We start from the raw sequence: 21,471 nt of genomic DNA, 5'->3' as shown, positions 1-21,471 counted from the left end.
CAAACATCACAGAATATATGAAAAATAGTTAATATATTGAAATGTTGAAAAATTTTTGAGGAGTCAGTGTCTAATGTGACTTATCTACAATGTCATGACAGTTAAATTGTGGCTCCATTTTTTGTTCTGGATGATGCATTTTGCTGTTGAAAATATGATAGAAAAAGAGTGTCATCACTTCATATTTCATATTAAATTGGTGAAAAAATCATAGACTATAACTAGAAATGAACTTCTGTACCATGAAGACTCAGCAGAATAGTTCCTCTTATTTTGTCTATTTAAAAATCTAGTCTGATGCAGTATCTCTCATCTTCAAAGAAAACACACGTTTCTATGCTTTTGGCAATTAGTCCACCAGCAGTTTGTGTATAATTAATTTACTAGGTCACAAAGCATGGGGCTTTAGAGAAAGGTCTCTTCACATAAGCATAGTGAAACAAAGTGTTTCTGAGATTAGAAACACTTTGAATTATGTTAATCATGTTAATGAACAGTGCACCAAAGTGTTTTATTTGAACTGAGACAAGGGAAGAGTTGTTGACTCTAAGATATTTTATAAGGTGTAGCACCTTTGCTACAGTCTGGTAATGAGTGGCTCTTCACCAATGTAAGTAGGTAGGAAATAAAGTTTTCAATAGTGTTATCTTAGTTTTCTTTGAGAAGCAGTAAAATAAGACCTAATCTGCTTTGTTCAAGGAGTACGTTATAGACTGATGAGCACTAGAAGTATCTGTGCCCACTCTGCATTTTTCTTTCACCTAATAGACATCCAGTTTTAATGTTTTCAATCAAGAGTAATCAAATTTCTTATCTTCCTCAAAAAAGGAGTTTTATGGAACTTTTTTTGGAATTTTTATAGCTCATACTTACCCCCTGTACTGTTTGTCACCTCCCTATTAATCAAGGCAACACTTTGTCTTAAACTGTTTTCTGAAAAAATGAGTGGATGACTTTTTCTGGAGGAGCTGTATAAACAATGGTCATTTCACCATCAATCTTGAGCCTCTGCTTTCCGGGTTATTGAACCTTATGAACAGCATATAACGGATTTGCTGCAAATGCCCATCGTAGTAATCTCATACATCTACCCCTACAACAGCAATTTCCATTTTTCCTTCTCAAGAATGGCTTTTCAATTGGAAATGATAACCTCTAGTAGGAATGAAGTACGGCTGATATCCTTTGAACACATTTTCATGAAGGCATTCTTTATACATTTTTGTGTCAAGGGTTTCCCTCCCATATTTCAGATAAACCAGTGGTTAATTTAGCTGTAGTTTTAGCTCAGTTTCCTGAGGAAATGTGGCAGCGGTGTCAGAGTGTGTCTGTTCTGTTCTCCCCATTTTTTAAATAACTGTACCTCACCTTTCAGTGTGTTCCACAGTGAAACTGGCTACGGCAAAGAATGCCCTTCAGTTAGTTCCTTTTCTTGTTCTAAGGTAATTTGTTGTGAGAGCTATAAAAAATGAGTCAATTACAATACAAAGCAAACAAACAATTTTGTGTCTGGACTTTCCTGGTATCTTTATACATCTGCCTTCCAGATAGTAAAGTCTTATGAAAGGGACTGCTCTTCTTTTAACAATAGAGCATCAAACATGTGGTTGCCACAAAACCAGTTATTATAGTGTAACTAATAATTATAGTAATCTTGTGAAGATTAAAGTTTTAATGTAAAGCATCTTCAATTTCATAGATACAAAAATACCTGCAGAGAGTATTTCTTAATGTGGGAACACTTTATGCTTGATTGATGCAGTGGGGTTTAAGTTCCTCTCAGAATGAAGAAAATAAAAGTTTTGGGGAAAAAAAGATAGAAATCTGTACGGGGTTGCTAATCCTAGTAGAAAAGGATATATTTTCTATATTTATTAAATGCAATAAGATAACCACTTGTCATAAGCACATCTGTTTGGACACAGCCTTAAGACAAACTAGTGTCAAGTAAGTGCAGTTGTTCTGAGGGAAGACCAAGATGGATATGTTTAAGTAGCCAGTTTGTATTTCAGGCTGAAGGAGCTCAACTGAAGCATCTGTTTCCATATGCCATGGAAATTAAATAAAATAAAGAAATGTATTTTAGAAAGCAACACCCAAACAAAAACTTTTAAGAAGCCTTTCAGTTAGTTAAGGAATTTGAGGAATTGAATGTGGAGGAAGACAAAAGGGAATGGCATAATTTTTTAGGGAGGAGAAGAAAAACATTGAAAGTTTCTTTTCATGTATGTATAAATATTGCCATTGATAGCACTGAGAAGCCCAGATGCAAAGCACTTTCAGAAGCAGACCTGCTGACAGTCTGTGAAGGCTGTAGAAGTTTTCATTGTGGTTGTCACAGACTGTAGGGGCTAAAAAGCCTGTGTGGAGCCAGGGCAACAGCTATTTCCAAACAATATTAACAATTTCTGTTTAATACTGCTCAAGGAGTCTGTGGACCAATCAAAAGAAATGAAGGCTTGGTTCAGACAGAGCTTTCTGGAGATTGCTTGCGGGCCAAGTATAAATCAAAGGAGTAGCTTTTGTTGCAGACCAAATAGTTAACAATGCTGCATGGAGAGGGAGAGGTCTTGAGCTTCATAGTTAAGGGAAAGTTTGTTTTCATGACGTGAGTAACTGTCTGGGCTGAAAGGTCAGAACTTGACAAGACTGTAGTGTGAATCCCAAATGAAGCAGCAAGAGTGACAGAATAGAAAGATCTTCACTTCTGTTTCATTTGAGTTAATTACTGCAGTGCCCATCTGGTAACCAGAGCGTATCTTCTTTGAAAAGAACCTGTATACATACATATGGGTAGGTGCACCTGCATATGCCATGGCTATGTCTAAAGAGTTTTAGCATTGCATTGTGCAAAGGATTGTGAACATAAATAAATTGTTATATCTTCTCTTGAAATGCTGTCTTTGAACATACTCAGCTGTAGGACACTTTACCATGGGTTGCAGTCAGTATTATTTCTTGAATTGTTTCAAACCAATACAACCAAAATACTATAAACTTTGTTGTAGCAAACAGATACACATTTGAAAGAAGTACCCAGCAGAACTAAGAATGAGGGTCTATTCCCAGTGTAGCTCTGTGAAGCTTCATTTAGATTGTAGAATGAAACTGTGTGAGTTGAGGTTGTGCTTTTGGACAGGTTGATTTGTTTTCCGGGATTTACTGTTTTCAGTGATGCTAAGATTACAGTGACATTTACTGGGTTTAAAGCATAGGTAAGTATTGAATATAACCATAATTTAAGAACAGTTTTTTAAGTAAACATGAAATTTTTTGTCCTTGCTTTTACAAATAAAAATGCAAATGCAATGGATTTATTTGAAGAAGTCAAGTCTATTAAAATTTTCACTTAAACATGAGTTGTTATATTGCTAATGAACTGCACATAAGAGAAACATATGGCTATAGCTTCACTAGTAAAATTTTTAGATTCGTCCCATGGCTACTTAGGCTGCAGGAGTGGGAAGTTAATATAAAAGAAGGTCCATTCTTTGCATAGCTATAAAATAACACTGAGGTGGTGTTGAATTTCAGTATTGATTACTAGCAATTATTTTTATTGTGAGGACAAAAAAATATTTACATGCTCCATGGATAGCTCCTAATTATTTTTGTTTGTTGAAATACAATGTGTATTTCTATTACTACACTCACAGTTCTAAGTCTTGATGTTCCCTAAATTTACAAGATCTTACATTAGAACTGATTCTGTGTGATGTTGAACTGATTCTGTGTAGATGTCTGTATCTACAAATTGATTCCCTATGTGATATTGTTTGACTGTATGCTACTTCAGTTATGACTCTTAATAGGAGACTCTGACTTGTAGACCTTAAAAGGAACATGCTGCAACCAGTTAGTGGTTTTGTTTAATGTATTCAATATTAATTAGAGTGGATTTGTAGACTTTTCTCTGATGGCTAAAACTTGAACTATATTTATAGTTACAGCAGTGTTTCTCAACGTGTTTATTTGAAGCTAGAGGTGATATCTAGCTTCAAGTAGTTTCCTACATTCCACAATATATTTTCTTATTCCCAGGGATGTTGATGTATTGGGTAGTTGTGAGGTTGGGGCAGAATGTGTGTGTAGGTGGTTTTCTTCTATGACTGTTGGAAGGTGCTGCATACAAAGAGCAAATGGTGGGCCAACATCTCATCTGTTCTTAATATTCAGAAAATAATAAGAAAATATAAGCTTCTAGCATGATGTCTGAACCCTAGAAATAACAGATGAGACACTTCATTTCTAGATAAATGCTATAATGAAAAAACAAGGAATCTTACACGTGAAATATCAAGATGTTAGAATTTTACATAGATTTGTAAAAAATCAGGTTGCTGAGAGTGGAAAGATTAATTAGAAAAATTGAGCTGAATTTGGCAATTTCAGAGAGTTTCCAGAATGCATGTGACTTGAATCTTCCTTCTCCCTTGATCCTTAAAATGCTGTGGACTGCAATTTTGTCACTGATAAGACACAACTGTTTTCTAAGTGGCTTCATAGTAGAAAAGGCTCGATGGTTTCAGACTTACAGTTTGATAATATACATAGGAATTTAGATATTACTATTTACATCTTATGTTTAATCTGCTGTGTTTTACAATGGCATCTTAAGTATTGGCTTCTTTGATTTTTAGCTGGCACTTAGTTTGATTTTCACATGCTATTTTAAAAGAACATCCAATTCGGCATTTTTCCTAAGCATTTTTTAAAAAATGCTTAATATTGTCTGCAAAAAAGTATCATAGTGAGCCCCACTGTAGGTGTACATTCAAGACAACTAAACGGCTGTATTGTTTTGAAATTGTTCCCTTAGGAACAATTCCAAATTTCCAACAATGTAGGAAAGCTGAGGTTCATAAAGAAGGGGAGAGTAGAGGAGTTACCATTGTCTGTGTGTCCCCATGAACTCAGTTCATAACTGCAAGGTGCAACCAAATCAATAATCATCCAGCAAATCCCATCAGTTTTGAAGCTTGAGCATCGAATTTGCATTGTTTCAGAAAACTTCTGAAAATAATGTGGTATTTAATTTAATGTGGTATTTAATCTGCTTCAAAGAAAAAGAAAATATAAAAGTAAAGCAACCAAATGCTCTCTCCTATACGACAGGGTAAGAAGCTTCCAATTGGAACTTTCTTGTTGTGATCCAACTTTTGCTTGTATGTAATCAGGTCTCCCTCCCTAATAAAAAATGTACTAGTCAATTTTATGATCGGAAAGCTGTATATCAGACCTAGAGCAGAGGATATTCCTACTCTGTTAATTTGTGCATGCTGGGATGCTGTGCTGAAGCAGTTGAGCTTATGAAGGTGACTTCGAGCCTTATGACAATATTAAAAGTTGCATTTACAGAAAATTATCCCCTGAACTTTGGAACAAATGATATGAGAGAAAGTGTCGGGAAAGACTTAAAAAATTCAAGTGTGGTATGAATATTAGTAGCTTTTGAACTCTAATCTTTTTTATTGAAATACAGCTCCAGACACCATAAAAGAGTTTAACTATACTTCTCCAAATTCTTCCTCCTAACTTGGTGATGGATGCACTGATGGAACAGATAAAAGATGTGGTGATCTTTTCTGAGTCAGTAATCAGGGAAATGTCAGTGATGGAGTCAGTCTTCCATCTGGAAATACATGATATATTGTTCTAGCAACTACCTCTTTAATTCAGTGGGACCACATTTGAGCTGGACACCCCGTGTTTCAGGCACTGTCTTGGGCAAGGTAAACAACACCTGATGATTCAGCCTTCACCTGAGCTGTGTTCCCAAGTACAGGAGTTACTGTCTCACACTGGAAGTTCCAAAGCCCTCTCTTGACACAGCATGTCACTAAGTGTCACTTTTTTATTATACATAGAGAAGGAGACTACGCCTGTGAATTTTTCTCACATTTCAAACTGTGCCTGATTTACATAGCAGTACAGATGTGAACTCTGAAATACCAATGTCACAATCATTTTTTTATGAATACAGCTTTTATCCCTCATTCCAGTGTCCTGCTTCTCACCTGTATCAGGATCCACCTTCACAGAAATACAAGAGAAAAGCTGTGTTTTTCTTCTTACTGCAAGAATTTTATTTTTATTACAGTTATTACTCTTTGTGACATCTGTATACATTTATACTTGTGTGCAGACCAAGTATGTTGTTTGTTGGAAAGCTGAATGTTTGTAAATAGGGCTCAAGGGGGGCAGGATGCTCTGACTTCCATATTCTTTGTCCAAAGCAGAGAATGCCCCACACAGACACATGCTCCTATTTTTAAGATCCATTTGACATAAATGGAATAATGAGACAAGGGGATAATAGAATTCTTTGGAAAAGAAATAAAAATATTATACCCTTGAAATGGGAATGCGTAATAACAGCTTGTGAATCGAGGGGATAATAAAATTCTCTGGAAAAGAAATACAAATATATCCTTGAGATGGGAATGCAGAATGGCAGTTTGTGAATCAAAGGTCCTGTGAACTTTAATAAGTAACATTCCTGTTATTTTCAGGAAACAGCAATTGACAAAACAACTCATAGCAGTTAATAATTTTAATGTTGACACTTCCTTTTAAAATAAAATGTTTCATATTTTTAAATCAGGTCAGCAGTGCTAAGCTGCAGTGGTGAAAGACCACTGAACAAGTTTAACTTTGCTTGTTTTTACCTTACACTTTGATTATTCACTTTTTCATCTGTGAAATCATGTTGGTACTTCCTGGTTCACTGAAGACATAGCTCAGGATATGGCTTTACTCTGGTGTTCTTGTTGTGACCCATGTAATCTATAGTATTTCTGATTTTGCAGAGATATTCACTGAACCAGGAACATGGAAGAATATGTAGAGAGCAGGGGAAAAAGCTTTTAATAAAAGTTGGATTGATTTAAAAAATAACTGCTTCTGCTGACTTGCAACCACAACGCAGTTACACAGTTACAGAAATACTTATGATTGATGTCTCTTTCACAGTATTTTAACTTCTGCTCTCTTTTTTTTGTGAGATCTATTAATTGTATCAATGAATTATTTCATTATCTTTAAAACAATACTATTGTTAGTGTCATGCTGTTGTTCTTGAGTCAGCTCTGTACCTAGAATCCTTGCTTGCACAAATACATTATGTTCTTCTCAAATATAATTGTTAACTCTGAATCTCTCAGCCATGAGCCCTGCATGATAATGTTATGTTTGTTTTGTCAATCTACACATATAAATATGCATTTATAGAAAAGCCATACTTGCAATTAGAAGGTTGGCTTGGCAAGAAAATTATTTTATTTAGAATTGTATCAATGATTTCTTTGTCATCTAGTTAAGTACTTGGGTATTTATTAGGAGATTTTGTTTTCCACTGGACACAAGATGACTGTTCTTTGGCCTCTCCAATGACATTGCTATTTTTAAAGAGATGAGAAATCAGTAAAATGGGGAAAGGAATGCAAATATTGCTTTCTAAATAAGTTGCAGTCCAGTCGAGAGAAGAGATGGCTGGGGAGTTTTGAATCGTGGTGAAATCCTAACGAAGGATTTGAATTCCAGTTTTTATGTGTCCCCAAGTCTTTATCAGGAAAACAAGGTTAAAACAAGGCTTACATTGGAAAAAGTGTCATAACTACAGGTTTAGAAGATAGGTGTTTGTCAAGACATGGCAGTATTTGCTTGGTTTGAGTGTGTGCAACTGCTGCTTGCTGTTTCAGAACAGTTAAAAACAAAGCTTTGCCGTCTCTGGACACTTTGTTCACCTCATTATCAGCTGGTGATGGCAGACGCAGGTGCTCCTGTCAACCTCAAGGTGCTTTCCTTGAGGTTCTAGGAAAGACATGGTGGTATTGGAATCTGTTCCTTGCCTACAAAACTTCATCAGAGTAATGGGGCAGGGGTGTCTCTCACGGTAATTTACTTATTGGCAAAACTGTAGTGTTTTATAATAACTTAATGATTTATGTGGTCTGCTTAGAAGGAAACTAAACAAAAATAAAACAATGCTTCTGTGTAGTGTTTGATAAACTGATGTCCTAAATTTTCTAGGAAGGAAAACTGATTTTTTATGAATGCATAGAAAAGCCAGGTGTGAGATTAGTACCCAGCAATCTAGATTTCTAATATTTATTCCTTTTTTGTGTTTCTTTTTTTTTTTTTAATAATGTATTACCAGATGTATTCCAAATTCTGTAAATGCTGGGTTTTTATTTTATTTTAACCTGAATGTGATACCTGATATTGGAGTAGGTAGAGCAAATGTACTCATACTGAAGTGCCATTGAATGAATTGAAATTTAAGATCATCAGCATCTTACATATCAGTCTCTTCTAAAAATATTAAATATTCTCTACTGTAGTGTCATCAAAACACACTTAACAAGTGAAGACTTAGATTCAGTCAATATGATGGAATGATCCTTGTTTGCAAATATGTTTTGTATCTCTTGTATGTGAAAATGAATGTGTGAAAACATTTTAGATTGCTTGACATGAATTAAAAAATACTAATTTTGTACTGTACCACATATTAATTTTATACTGCCTGGATTATGTATTTCAGATTTTGAGTCTCAAACTTGCCAAAACATGTTTTTGACCACTGAAGAAATCTGCCTTGTTTTCTGAGATTATTTTTCAGACCTAAGCAATCAGTATTGTTGTGCTGAAAGTGTCACCACAACTTTTTCTGCTGTCAAACTAAATTAATTTTTATTGTCTGAAATTCCATTAATCTTGAAGGTTTTGAATCTAGCACGTATTTTCATGGACAAGAATATTACTCTTTCCTCCTAACACTTTGTAATTTCTTATGCTTTTCCTAACAGTATTCTTTACCTAACCCTTAACAGTCAATCATATTGTGAAAGTAGCAGTAAATTACCACGACCATAACAACAGAAAGGAGTATGGACAAAACAGATTAATGTGTAAATGTTGAACAAGAAAACCCTGAACAATGACAATGAAAAGAACCCCTGGGATGTCACACTGTTTGTGTAACATCCGTTGTTTTTGTCTTCAGCTATTGATGCCCAGTGGTATGCTTGGAGGTCTTGCTGGTAGTTTTAATGCTCAGTAGATATTTGATTTATTTTGTTTAATGGAGAAAACCCAGTATGTTGTCCTAGAAGCTTGCTTTTCAGATTTTACAAAGTTGTTCCCAGCCTACAATTTCCATGTAATTTTTAAAATCGGAACAGCACTGAGCTCAAACGTGCTTTGCCCAGAGTGTTTGCTGCTGTCTTACCTTGGGAGAGGGACTGTGTATGGAAAGCTTTGATGCCATGAGCAGTCCACTCAAGGTAACTGCCTTTGTTTTCATTAAGTTCTATTTAAAGAATCAACACTTCTTGATCAGACCTCGTGGGTTTCCTGGAAGACAGGAGAAAGAATTTCCTGGAGTGATTAAATATCTCCCTAGAGTGAAGCAGATTTCTCAGTATCATTTGCCACTCCACATTCCTTAGCCTGCTTTCACCTAGTGTGTTTTGTTATTAAAAAAAAAAAAAAAAAAAAACAAAACAAACAAACAAACAAAAAAAACACCCAAAAAACTCACAACTAGATAAAGGAAAAGGTAGGCAGAACTTGTAGCTGCTCATATCAAAGCTCATCAAACTGCCACACAATAAGGGTACAAATTGCTTGTGTTTTATTTTCATTTTATTGCACATTACCATTTGGTGGGGAAAAGCCAAACATTGCTAACTCTTGTGAAGCAAGAGGACTCTTAATATTAAGGAAGCAAACAGTGTTGTGTATTCTCTGGTGTAATTCACATTTCAGCTTCAAAACCAAATTGTTCTCTGAAGTATGTTACAGGTATGTATCATGCAGAATTTAATGAATTAAATTTGAATTGAGATTGAATAAGAAATTGAATTTCTGAATGCATGTTACTCTCATGCATTTTTCTTCTGGAGACCTTTCTTTCTTCAGAAAGGAACCTGAAATACAAATTTCACACTCAACTTCTGTGAAGCTGACTGACTTGGGCTGAGAAGTACCACAGGCAAGTAGGTGTCTGCTGAAAGATCCACTTAGCATCTGCAGCCAGTTTATGCTAAGATCAAGGTCTCCTCACTCCATTCTGTTCTCATCTGTATTCTGCCTTTCTATTCCACCTATCCCAACAACCTCTACCACATCGTGTAAGTTTATCCTTTGTCCTTTTAAGCAATCCCTTCCCCATTTGTTCGAGTTTTCCATTCTTTCAATTAGTCGTACCACAAAACCAATTACTGAAGAGTTGTGAAGCCTCCAGCAAGAGGTAGGAGCAATCAGCTGGGACTGGGAACCTCCCTCCTGAAGCAGATTTGGCCTCACCATATTGTTAGGAGGCATATACAATATCAATCATCTGTGAGGATCTAATTTCTCAAAGGAACATCCAATAGGTTTAACAGTTTGTGTTCTCTTTCTTCCCTCACTTTTATCCCCACACCAGTTGCTGTGTATATCCATAGTACAAACTTAACAGCCTTACCAGAAGTTCAGCTCCCTTATTTCCTGCTGTCCTCAGGGTCAGAAGCTGCTTGTCCTCCAGAAAGCATGCCAGTACTCTTCCTTCACATACTTTCCCATCCTTTCCACAAAATTCAAAACTTCTTTACTTCTCATTTTTGTTACAGTTAATCACACTAAACCAGATTCTCAATGCCACATCTTTGATTTGTGCATCATCATCCCACTTCATGCTCTCCTCCCAGTCTCATGCCCCCTCCATCCTTAGTCTTTCATGGAAAGACAGGTCCTGCTACTGCCCAGGAAAAGACTGAAGTCACCACTTTAAGCATTACTGTTTGGGGCAGGGAATTGCTTTTGGGTGCCAAATACAGAAATATCTCCTCTCAAAAGTATACTTTAATCAGACGCTGCAAGGCAATTTTTTTTTTTTTGATAATGAAGAAAAGGTAATAACTGATTTTCCATACTCTGCATCTTTAAGGAAAAGGAACTCTAATGTACAACTTGGTAGAACTCCAGGCACAAGAGGAAATGGGTTATAGCAGTTGTGACTGTGCAGAGCAGATGTTTTGGTTGGCCTGGCTATCAACCATCTGACTCATAATAAATTGTCAGTTCCAGTAAATTCCCAGTTTTCAATTACAGTAGGTAGGATATGAGAAAACAATGCCGTTTGGATAGAGTATTTAAAGTGGTTTTGATGGTAATTTTCATAAACAACTCCTACTAACTTTGTAAGAAGATTAAGGATCTTGGAAAGGCAGCAGCTGTAAACATTGAAACATGTATTTGAATGTAAATTGAGATTAATAGAAATGAAAACTAACAAATGGCTGTTAACTTAGTGCCGATACAATTGGAAATAGAATTTTAAATTTTTCTTTGGAGTTTTGTGGTACTCAATGTCCTTTCATGAGGTATATGGGAGAAAAATTTCTAAATGCCTTCAGACTTCCATTTTCATCTCTTCTGTTCTTCATTTATATTTTCACATAGTCTCTTGTTCTTTAGTTTTGAAAATGCATACTTAATGAACCTTTCCCCTGCACTGGCTAAGTAGAAAAACAGTGAATTAAAATAAAATATTATGAGTTTTCTGGTTTTGAAAATTTGTATTTAAATTGTTACTAGGTTTCTGTAAATGAAGAAAAAGTGTATGAGTTGAAAATGTCTAGATTTTTTTTTGTTGTCATTCTTTTCTCACCACGATGCTTTGGAGGTTTTGACAAGGATGAGGTTCCATTGTGCAAAGTATTCTGTAAACACAGGAAACCCCTTGCAGTTCTTGAGAAAGAAAACTATTTTCAGTTTTAAGGGTATATCCATTTTTTTAGTGTTTGATTAGAATGGACATTTTCAGAAATGAAAAAAATAGTTTTTTAAAAGAAGACACAGTAGCAAGGTGGCAGAAAGGCACTATGAAAATCTGTGTTGGATCTTTTACATTGCAATGTTCTAGAGGCTCATTTTTTTTACTATCAGGCATGAGACTGTTATGGAAAAATTAATAGGTGTACATTATAACATGTTTAACTAATGATCTCAAGCACTTTTACACTCAGTTTTTAAACCTCAAAATTCCTGTGACCCAGGATGGGTTCTCTTCAGTTAGAAGTTCATTTTAATATTGCCTTCTGTAGAGTCTTGTGTAGAAAAAGTTCTGTGAGTATAAAATGGCACCTTTATTATAGCAGTTCTAATCTTGAAATTTAACATTTATAGGAAATTGCCATTCTGCATTCTTACAAAATCAATTCTTCTTGAATATAAAATTAATTTGTTTAATAAAAGCATCTATTGTATTGTAAGTTACATAAAAATTATAAGAAGAAAAAGCATGGAGGCTTAAATACTAAAAAATGACATGTGGCTCTAGTTCAGCAGGCTCTTTTTTTTTTTCTTTTTTTTTTTTTTTTCCTAAAAGGGTATAATATTGCCAAAGCAGTTGGATGTCACTCTATCTTTTGAAGCCTGCTGAAAAACAAGAATAGAGGTGACTCTTACTTTGGGGCTCTATTCAGATCTGGTCTATTCTTTGATATGGATACATGTGCAGAAGTGGGAAAAGGGAAGATGCTGTCTATGCAGGGTTTGATAAGAAGCATTAAAACAGCATTTGCCTTTGGACATTGTGGTGTAATGAAAAGATCTCAGCCCCTGTTCTGGGCACATGGCATGGCCTGGTATTAGAAGGTTCCATCTTCTCACCCGATCACTTACAGGTTTCTACAGATGACCGGGACAGAGATCACTGAAAGGGTTAAGTTGTAACTGGCACAGACAACATCAAAAAAGTTTATTAGCTGAAAAGTTTTCCACAGTTTATCTGTAAGACATGTGGTTTTGGTTTGGTTTTATAAACGGCAGTTCTAACAGATATACCGGTGTCAAATGCAGTTCTAGCAAGCAGCTTCTTCCATAAATAAAAGTAACAGAGGCTGAAGGGAATAAATGGTATGGTGTCAGATAGAAGGGAGTTCGTTGTAAATCTGTGGACGCCTGAACAGTAAGGTTGAGCAGCTTCATGGTGCTCTGTGTCTTTTAAAACCTACAGGAATGCTGGTTTGGGGTCTTTTTTAAGTAACAATTTTCATTTCTCAGGGCTGAAAATATGCATCCATTTGAAAAGTAATAGTTATAGAAGAATGCCAATTTCTTTACGTGGATTTGCACTGGACAGTAACTGTATAAACATAATGGTGCTCTGCTGGCAGCAGGAGTTGCAGTCATGTTTGTTGTTTACTTTTGTAACTGGAAAAATATCATGTCTCAATGTATTGCTCTTATTGCACATTTCATTTTACTGCAGCTTAACATGAAAAGATACAGAGATTATTTATGTGGTTGTATGAGTTTTTTCCCCCTGGCATGAATCTTCATATGAAGTTCACTAGTGAGCACAGAAAATATAATGTAATATTACTGTATATGCTAATGGATGCTGTAGTGGCATTCACCTAATCTGTTTTGGAGTTGGTTTTTCTTTTTCCTTGTTTTGACTTTGCTCAATCAGTAAGCACCTGGTAGTATTCCAGAAACTGGTGTCAAGCTGTGTGTCCACATCTACTTTTAGCACTAATCATAAATGCCAAGAGGGGATTTACTGTCCATGGCAGAGCTGGATGCAGCACTACAGGTGGGGTCTCAGCAGAGCAGAGTAGGAGGGCAGAATCCCCTCCCTCGTCTCACTGGCAACACTGCCTTAGATCCAGCCCAGGAGACAGTTGGCTTTCTGAGCTGCAAGTGCATGTCACAGGGTTACATTGAGCTTCTCATCAACCTAACCATTTTATGTACCTGTCATCTCTTGAAGAATGCCCATTAAAATAAAATCTTTTTAATTGTTATTAGCATTAAAAGCGTTGATGTTCAATCTCTCTTAATAGTTCTTTCGTTTGATTGACAATTAGCAAATTAATGGGAAAAAGCCAGTTAATGCTATAGTCAGCTTCAGGATTGAAAGCTGTTCCTTATTTAATTTTTTTCCTTAATGATGGAAATACATTAAATACTGGGAAAAGGTCAGGGTAGATTGTACTCTTGGGTATATTTAGTTGTTATTTGTCTTGTTGATAAAGGTTTTGTAATCTGTTCTATTTTCTCTTGTCCAGATGATAGTACCACTTAAAAACAATACTTAAGGGAACATTTTGGATCACGAGATCCTATCCATTGCTGTTACAGGCAGGCACATTCCATAATGTGATCCATAAACTGATCATAGCAGGACAACAGCTATTGTTTGTGCTCACCACTCATGTGGAGTGTTGTCCTGTAACTTAGGGTTAAAACCATGCTCTGATTTCCAGCCATAGTGTGCTTGTGACCGTTTTACAGGCAGTTCTAAGAGTACACTTTTCTTTCATCTGTCACAAGTGAGCTGCACACCAAGGCAGAATTTAAGAAAACACTGTCAGCTCTGTCTCATTTTTCATCTAAGACAATTAGGCTTTTTTAAGACCCATTCTTCCCTGCAGCTTATCACTAAGTTTCTTGGCATGTAGTGTTCTGCACGTAATAGCTGGTACACAGCTCGTCTCTCTGGACATTAACAGCTCTGCTCCTGCCAGAGCTTCAAATGGCACGAGATTGCCTTCCTGAAACCACTCAGCGGTCACTTAATTTTTTTTCTCCCCACACAGGGCAGGGCCTCCTAAGAATATTTAAGTGGTTTGCCTGTTCCTTCCTCACAGCTGCCTGTAGCATACCAGGGCACTCTGCACCATGTTGATCCTACTTTGAGTACATATCTTATTTCCTCTCCTATTTTTCCAAAACAGATAAGAACAAAGGCATCTTGGCAAGTTGCTATGTACATATGAACAAACATGTTGGAAGATTTATTTGTGAGCAGAAAGTGGCACCATATTATTTGCTGTCAGTGAAAGTGACTGTGCTGCTAACTCATTACTTTCTAACTAGAGGTCAAGAGCTTAAATGAAGTTGTGCATGGCAGAAATACACTTGTTGGTACTGTATGTGATTTATGAATTGGAGGGATGTCAGGTCTTAACCAGAAACAATTTGTTCTTGATGATCCCAAAGCTATAACTGATTGTCCTGATACAAAGAAAGCCTCAACTGTGAATGCATTAACTTGTATTTGGCATGCTGGTTTTTTCTTCTACAGTACTTTCATGGAATCTGCAGTCTTTGCTGAAAATAATGCCTAAGTATAATTTGCAGGAAACTGGGAGGCAGTGGCTACTAGGTATAAATTTCTAATTGCAAAAATGTTTTTCATCCACAACAGGAGTTGAGTACAATACACTAGAAAGTTTGAACCATAAACTACTTTGAAAAATAACAAATACAGAATTTGTGGTCATAACTCAGTGATATGACAACATTTTAAAAATTCCTTTGGCATTTGCATCTGATGTCAAGCCAAGAATTCCTAAAAATGAAATCTGTGTTTTTGCTGAAGTTTATAGTTCACTGAATTGAAGAACTACAGTACTGTATACTTCATAACTCAGTAATTTTATTTTGATACATTAAAGGAAATTAAGCAGATCAAAATATTTATTTAAAGTGCCAATATAGTAAGAAAGAATAAATTTGCAACCTGGTTTGCAATGGTTACAGTTTAGATTCCTCACTTAAGCATCTCCTAAATAAATTCATATTTGACTTATGAGTTCTTATCTGTAAGCTTTTAAATATTCTGTTTGTTATTTACCAATTTATATTGTTTTTCTATGTACAGGATGTGAATGAAGATCCTGGAGAAGATGTTGCACTCCTCTCCGTTAGTTTTGAGGACGCAGAAGCTACTCAGGTTTTTCCTAAGCTGTACCTCTCCCCACGTATTGAACAGTGAGTGAGAGGTTTTTTCTGGAATGTTTATTCTATTTCATCTCGGCACTTTTCAATCTTTTCCTGATATGTGTGATAACATACTAGATGATAATATACTATTGCTTTAAATTGCTTAAAGTTATAGTGGTTGCTTTGAGACTGTGTGTGTGTGGTGGAGAAATGATAGATCTTCTCTCAGCTGTTTGTATGTGATATTCTTGTAGCATCACAGTCTCTGAAAACCATGTTTGTCCTTTCTTCTGGCAGTATATTTTGAATGGCTTCTATGGTATAACATGGTGATAGCTTTTGTGGGAGGGAATCTTTAATTTTTTTTTTTGGGGGGGGTGAAGGTAAGTTCTCTATATAAACATAATACATTTGAATAAATTATTGTTGTAGAAGCTAAAGGGCTTGGTTAACTATGCTTTTGGAATTTGCAGCTTTAGTAAATTACTTTTTTCAGGAGAATGTCTGAATATTTAATTTTAAGAGCATTGAACCTTACTGATCTGTTTACCAGTTGGCAGATTGGCTGGGAAATTGATTTTTACTCCTAAAATGGAGGACTGGAGACTAAAAATCTATCTGTTCCATTAAATTTCTTTTCTTCCTTTTTTGAAATTGGAAATGTTTTAATGCTTTTCTTTGTCTTCAGTATTTCAGTCTTGTAATGCTTTAAAAAGTAACGATGTTAGGGTTTACAGGTATACCACATTCAAACTGGTTTAAACAACAAACATTGTTTTAGTGATGTGTTATTTTTTGCTAATAGGACAGTTGACTTTCCTATGAACTGGTGATGACTCTTCTGTGTAGAGGAAAGATGTGAGCTACTGACTACCACAGTTTTATAATAACTTGGGGATAAAGTTTGTGTGAGTGAAGAAACATGGTATCTTGACATTTTGATCAGCAGAGTATTGATCTGGATAAACTCTTGGATGTAGTTTAGAAAATAAAAACCAGAATTTGACGTAGATAAAGATATAACACTTCTGAGATACTTTAAGAAAATGTAGGTTACATGTGCATGTGCAAGCACACAGATAATGTATTTAGTAGCTTTCACATTTTCATATTTTTCATCAATTCATTCCTTTTTGTCAGCATCAGTTGAGGGAATAATTGTAGTCAAATATGTAATTATGCTTCTATGTTCCAAAGGGTTCTTTTTCTGAACTCTTAAAAGCAAATGGGCTACCATTAGTTTCCATTGTATTTCCAGCTGTAGTCACATGTTGATGGTTAAGTATGTTTCAGGCCACCCAGGTATATCTGTCTAAATCATCCACCAGCTAATGAATACATTGCATATTTTTCCACGTTCAGCAGTATCTTTAGAAAGATGTTAACCTCTTGATACCTAGCAGAATAGCAATACAAAGGAAGTCTTTGTCTTCCTAAAAGTATTGCATTTTCTCTCAGTGCCCTAAAGAGCATCTGATTTTAGATGTGTGATGTAGAGCGATACAGCAGAAAGATACTTGAGTGGTATTGGTATGTATCTGACATTCTGGTGTATTTATGGATTTTGTCATTTACAGCTGATGCAGTCATGTTCAAATCATGCCAGTAAACCCTGGAGTTCTGTGCCACACCTTGTCACATTATCTGTGTGTTGAGGTTGAGATACTTATCTAAGTCAGTCTGTCTTTCTGCATTTGTAACATTTCCATCACAGTATCTAGGTACTGATAATGATAATTACTGAAGTTGCTTGTGAGCTGTTGCACCTCCGTTTATGCTACTAGCTACTTCTTATTTGCCATGAAAAAATGTATGGGTCTGTTTCCAGTATTTGTAAAATTGTGCTTTAATAGCAAACATGCATTTATCTCTTATTTTTTCCCAAAACCAATCTTTGTGTTTAGCAGGGGCTGACAGTCTAGAGATTTAACTTCCCAGTGTTTGGGAACTGAAGCAACAATGTGTACTTCTTTATACTTTTTGCCAAAATTATAAAAAGCCTCAAGAAGCCCTCTGGATTAGTTTAATGACTTGAGGCCATGGCATGGTACATTTGAATTGTGTTCTGCTTATAAAGATCTTTCCTGCTGCTCACAGTAATTGGATCTACAAAAGCCATGTAAGCAAATTACCAGTGTTTTTTTTAATGTGCAGCAGATTTTGAGGTGTCCCAAGTAATAGTTGATAGTTCCCAACATAACATTCCCAAGAACTCAACAAAACGTGAAAAATACCAAATTCCCACAATTATTTTGCTAACACTAAAATGTGTTCCCATTAGGAAGAATGGGCAAACAGGAATAGCATTTTCCTGACATATGAAATAACATTTCAGGTTTGTAGAGCAATAAGAGGAAAAGGGCCTGTTTGTGTAAAGCGAGTTATCTCCTGCTTTCCCAGGAGGTCTCATTGCTCTTGTGCTCTGCCATATAAACACACATTCCCGCACTGACCTTTCTAAAAATGATACATACCCACAGATCTTGTCAGCAAATTTGAGTCCTAGAAATGTGAAAATAGGTTTTTTGCTTTGAAGGGTTTTTGTAAAACACATTTGCTCTATTTATTTAAAATTGATAATAGGCATAATAGTACTAAGACTTTGCACTTTGTCATAGACTCTGTAAGAGAGATTTCCAAAATCAGGAAAATGTCCACCTTTTAGGTTTGGGGTGAAGATTTTAGTGCACTGGTTGGCTTGAAAAGGTTCACATATTGAAGCCGCAGGTAGAAATGCAGTAGAGAAGAGTTATGGATCATTCAAGTCAATACTGGTGCTTTATTGACTCGTATGGTATGATGTCGGGCTGCAAGATTGTCAAGTGCAGTTCTTACAATGAACCAACAAAACCCACATTTAGGGATGGGAATTACTTGTATTAATTTACAAAAATCTCATCAATAACTATTCATAACAGTACCTGGTTTAATTCTTTCATTAAAACATACTAATTTGAAAAGTTCATCTCAATACTATTTGTCCAAAACACATTAACAACAACTCCTAATGTTTCCTTCATTTGAAATCAGTCACTTGAAAAGCTTGCATTCTATAGTTTTAATAATTTTTCTGACTTTTTGTTGCCTAACAGATGCCAATAGCAGTTACTTTCAATTATTTCAAAATTAGAGCAAGATAAAATGAAACATGGGATATTTATGAGAAGTATTTGTTTTTTTAAAACTACCATCTTTACTGTAGTATCATAGAAAACAGTTTCTGCACACTTCTCTAGGAAGTGGTAAACTGAGAAACCACACAGACTGACCACACAACTTGAGAGACTGGTGCTTGTCAGCATCCATGAGTGTGTCCCCAGCTCATCCTTCCCTTCCTCCCACCTCATGGCGGGCGACTTGTCTCAGGATGCTCTCCATCCTCTGCTGTGAGCTGCTGTGCTTTGGGAAGAGGGTCATACAGCTGAGCTAGGTAGGCACAGCCATGCTCTAGGGCATGATAAGGACCTGCTGGGATATTTACTCTTTAGGGCTGTGATGCATTTCCATGAGTTATTCATAGTGGTTCTAAACCTGTTGGTAGAAGGCATCTTGTTCAAAATTGCTTTTCTAGTGAAAGTATACTAGATACTCTTATGGGATGGAAATTTGTAATAAAGCTGCCTATCTTTGTTTCTCATTTATTAAAAGTCATTAGATTCTAAATCCAAAGAATCAGTTCAGGATTGAACAGCTGATTTCTAAATTAATGCTTAAAAGTTTGTGTCAGCATACTACACATGAATGTGGATCAGAAGGTTTTGGGCTTTTTTCTTAAGCGAAAAAATTTGATGTATGTAATTTTTTTTTTTTTTAATGAGTCATCAATGCTAAAGAACATAAAAATGGGTTCATCTTGGTTCACATTTTAAGAAAAAACTATATTAGGGTAGAAACGCTGTTGCTCAGTGCATGCTGTGTTCCCTGTGTTCACAGAAATAATCCTGCAATAAACACTGTTGTCCTGGAGGGCTTTTCTCTGATAAATACACAGACGTGAATATGCTAAGAAAACCAGCTGTCAGTAGAAGTTGTTTTGCTTAAATGGATCAGGCTCCATGCTTTGGGGGCTGAAATGGTCGTTTTTTACTGGTCTGGGAGCTGTGCCAGAGGGTTCTTTGTGACTGAGGGTGGTATGCAGAGTTCGGTGACTGCGTTTAACCTTCCCATACAGGCAGGGGAGAATAACAAGGACCTGATCTGAACTCTTTGGCTTTGAATGCTCCTATATGTTTTTCACTGATGGAAGAAAAAATTGAAGAGAAAATGAAATGTGTGTTTGCTTTGAGGTGTTTCCTGTCTGTTACCTGTGCTTTCTGCTGGGAGTTAGAAGAGGAAAAGCATAGACTATTACCCATTTACTGCCAAGTACCACCTCTTGCTATGTTTGAGACACAGGGGAGCTGTGAAGAGCTTCACCTTTGAAGTTGCCATGCCATGCTGCCTCCAGTAGAAGCCTGCTGTTTCAGACAGATTATGAATACACAGTCACTAAATGAATGGTTGTGCTTAGGCCTTTTTATATGTCTGCTTTGTAGAAGTCAGAAGATTTTCAGTTTGGCATACTAAAATGTGATTATTCTTGTGAATTGATGATTTCAGTAGAATTGTTAGTAGTGATCCATGACAGTCTATGGCTTTTTCAAATCCCAGAACATCTTTGCAGACATGGGAAGCAGGAGGAATTGTAGTTGCTTTGCAGAGCTTCCTGTTCCATTAGGCTTTGTTTGGTCAGTGCCTGGCCAGTGTATCAGACATATTTACCTGCCTGGTGTATGTGCCATGCCCCCGTCAGCCAAGGCTTCAGAAACTCTAGCCATTACCATAACCTGATTGCCAACCTGGTGCTGCTTTGTACTCTTCTTGTGTCCAAAAAATAATCTGTTTTGCACCAACTTTTGATGGCATGTTGACAGCTTCAGAAGAGATCAGGACAGACTGGGACTGGCAGTCAAAGCAGATTGACTTGTACTTCTATTCCAGGTGTTCAACTGTACTGATTGTTCTTTTTTTTTTCTTCCCTCTGAAGCTGCTGTAGAGCAATTAGTGAAAATAGTTGTAGGAGAGCTAAGATTATGTGTCCATCATCTAAATGGTGCTTTAATGCTGGATATGTTAATGCTGTCTTTAAATGGCTCAGTTAGTGAGATTTTTAAGTCAGTTAAGAGACTAAGCAATTAGACCTATTTGTCGAGGTATGAAATACTTGAGGCAGTTCAGTGGGACCAATTTTGTTGCTAGGTAATGAGGTACCAGTTTCCCTATATAGGAGATATGGGACAGTTTTTGGTCTGACGTGTCTTTTGTGGGAATGCAGAGTTCAGTTTGCCTCAAGTCTCAGAGCAAACCTTAAAGCTGAATATTGGGAAGAGTTTGTGTCTTCTGGAGGTTTTCTCAAGCTCTGAGTGTCAGCCTGTATGTTCAAGGCTCTGTAATGTGATGGTGGAGGGAGTGTTTTTACATTATATATCAGGCACTTTATCACTTAAATTATTTTCTTGTATGGTTGAAATACACATACAAAAAATTCCTTAGTAAAAGATCACAAAAGAAAATGAAAATGTTATTCAACACAGCCCTCCTCAACTCCCTCTTCATACTTCTCACTAGGGTAGAATGGTCTACAGAAATTTCACAAATTTTTACCCCATTTCATTCCTTTAGATTGAATCTCTCCATTAATTTGTTGCCCTTTTTCACTTGTGCACATGTAATTTATTTCAGGCTACCCTAATTAAACATTCTACTCTG

The 21,471-nt window shown here is 36.2% G+C and overlaps 1 protein-coding gene across 5 annotated transcripts in view; it reads left to right on the top strand.

Moving 5' to 3' along the window:
- BABAM2 (BRISC and BRCA1 A complex member 2) overlaps positions 1–21,471 on the top strand; it is a 160,340-nt gene that overhangs the window by 70,698 nt on the left and 68,171 nt on the right. For all 5 annotated transcript variants that reach the window (XM_064414502.1, XM_064414501.1, XM_064414500.1 and 2 more), the window contains exon 7: positions 15,662–15,771. In XM_064414502.1, the coding sequence (XP_064270572.1) occupies positions 15,662–15,771 (110 nt within the window). The remainder of the gene's footprint in view (positions 1–15,661; positions 15,772–21,471) is intronic.

This window comes from Passer domesticus, chromosome 3, assembly GCF_036417665.1.
Source record: "Passer domesticus isolate bPasDom1 chromosome 3, bPasDom1.hap1, whole genome shotgun sequence".
Classification (NCBI taxonomy): domain Eukaryota; kingdom Metazoa; phylum Chordata; class Aves; order Passeriformes; family Passeridae; genus Passer; species Passer domesticus.
Note: the sequence above shows the minus strand (reverse complement) of the source record. Positions and strands in the feature narration are given on the sequence as shown.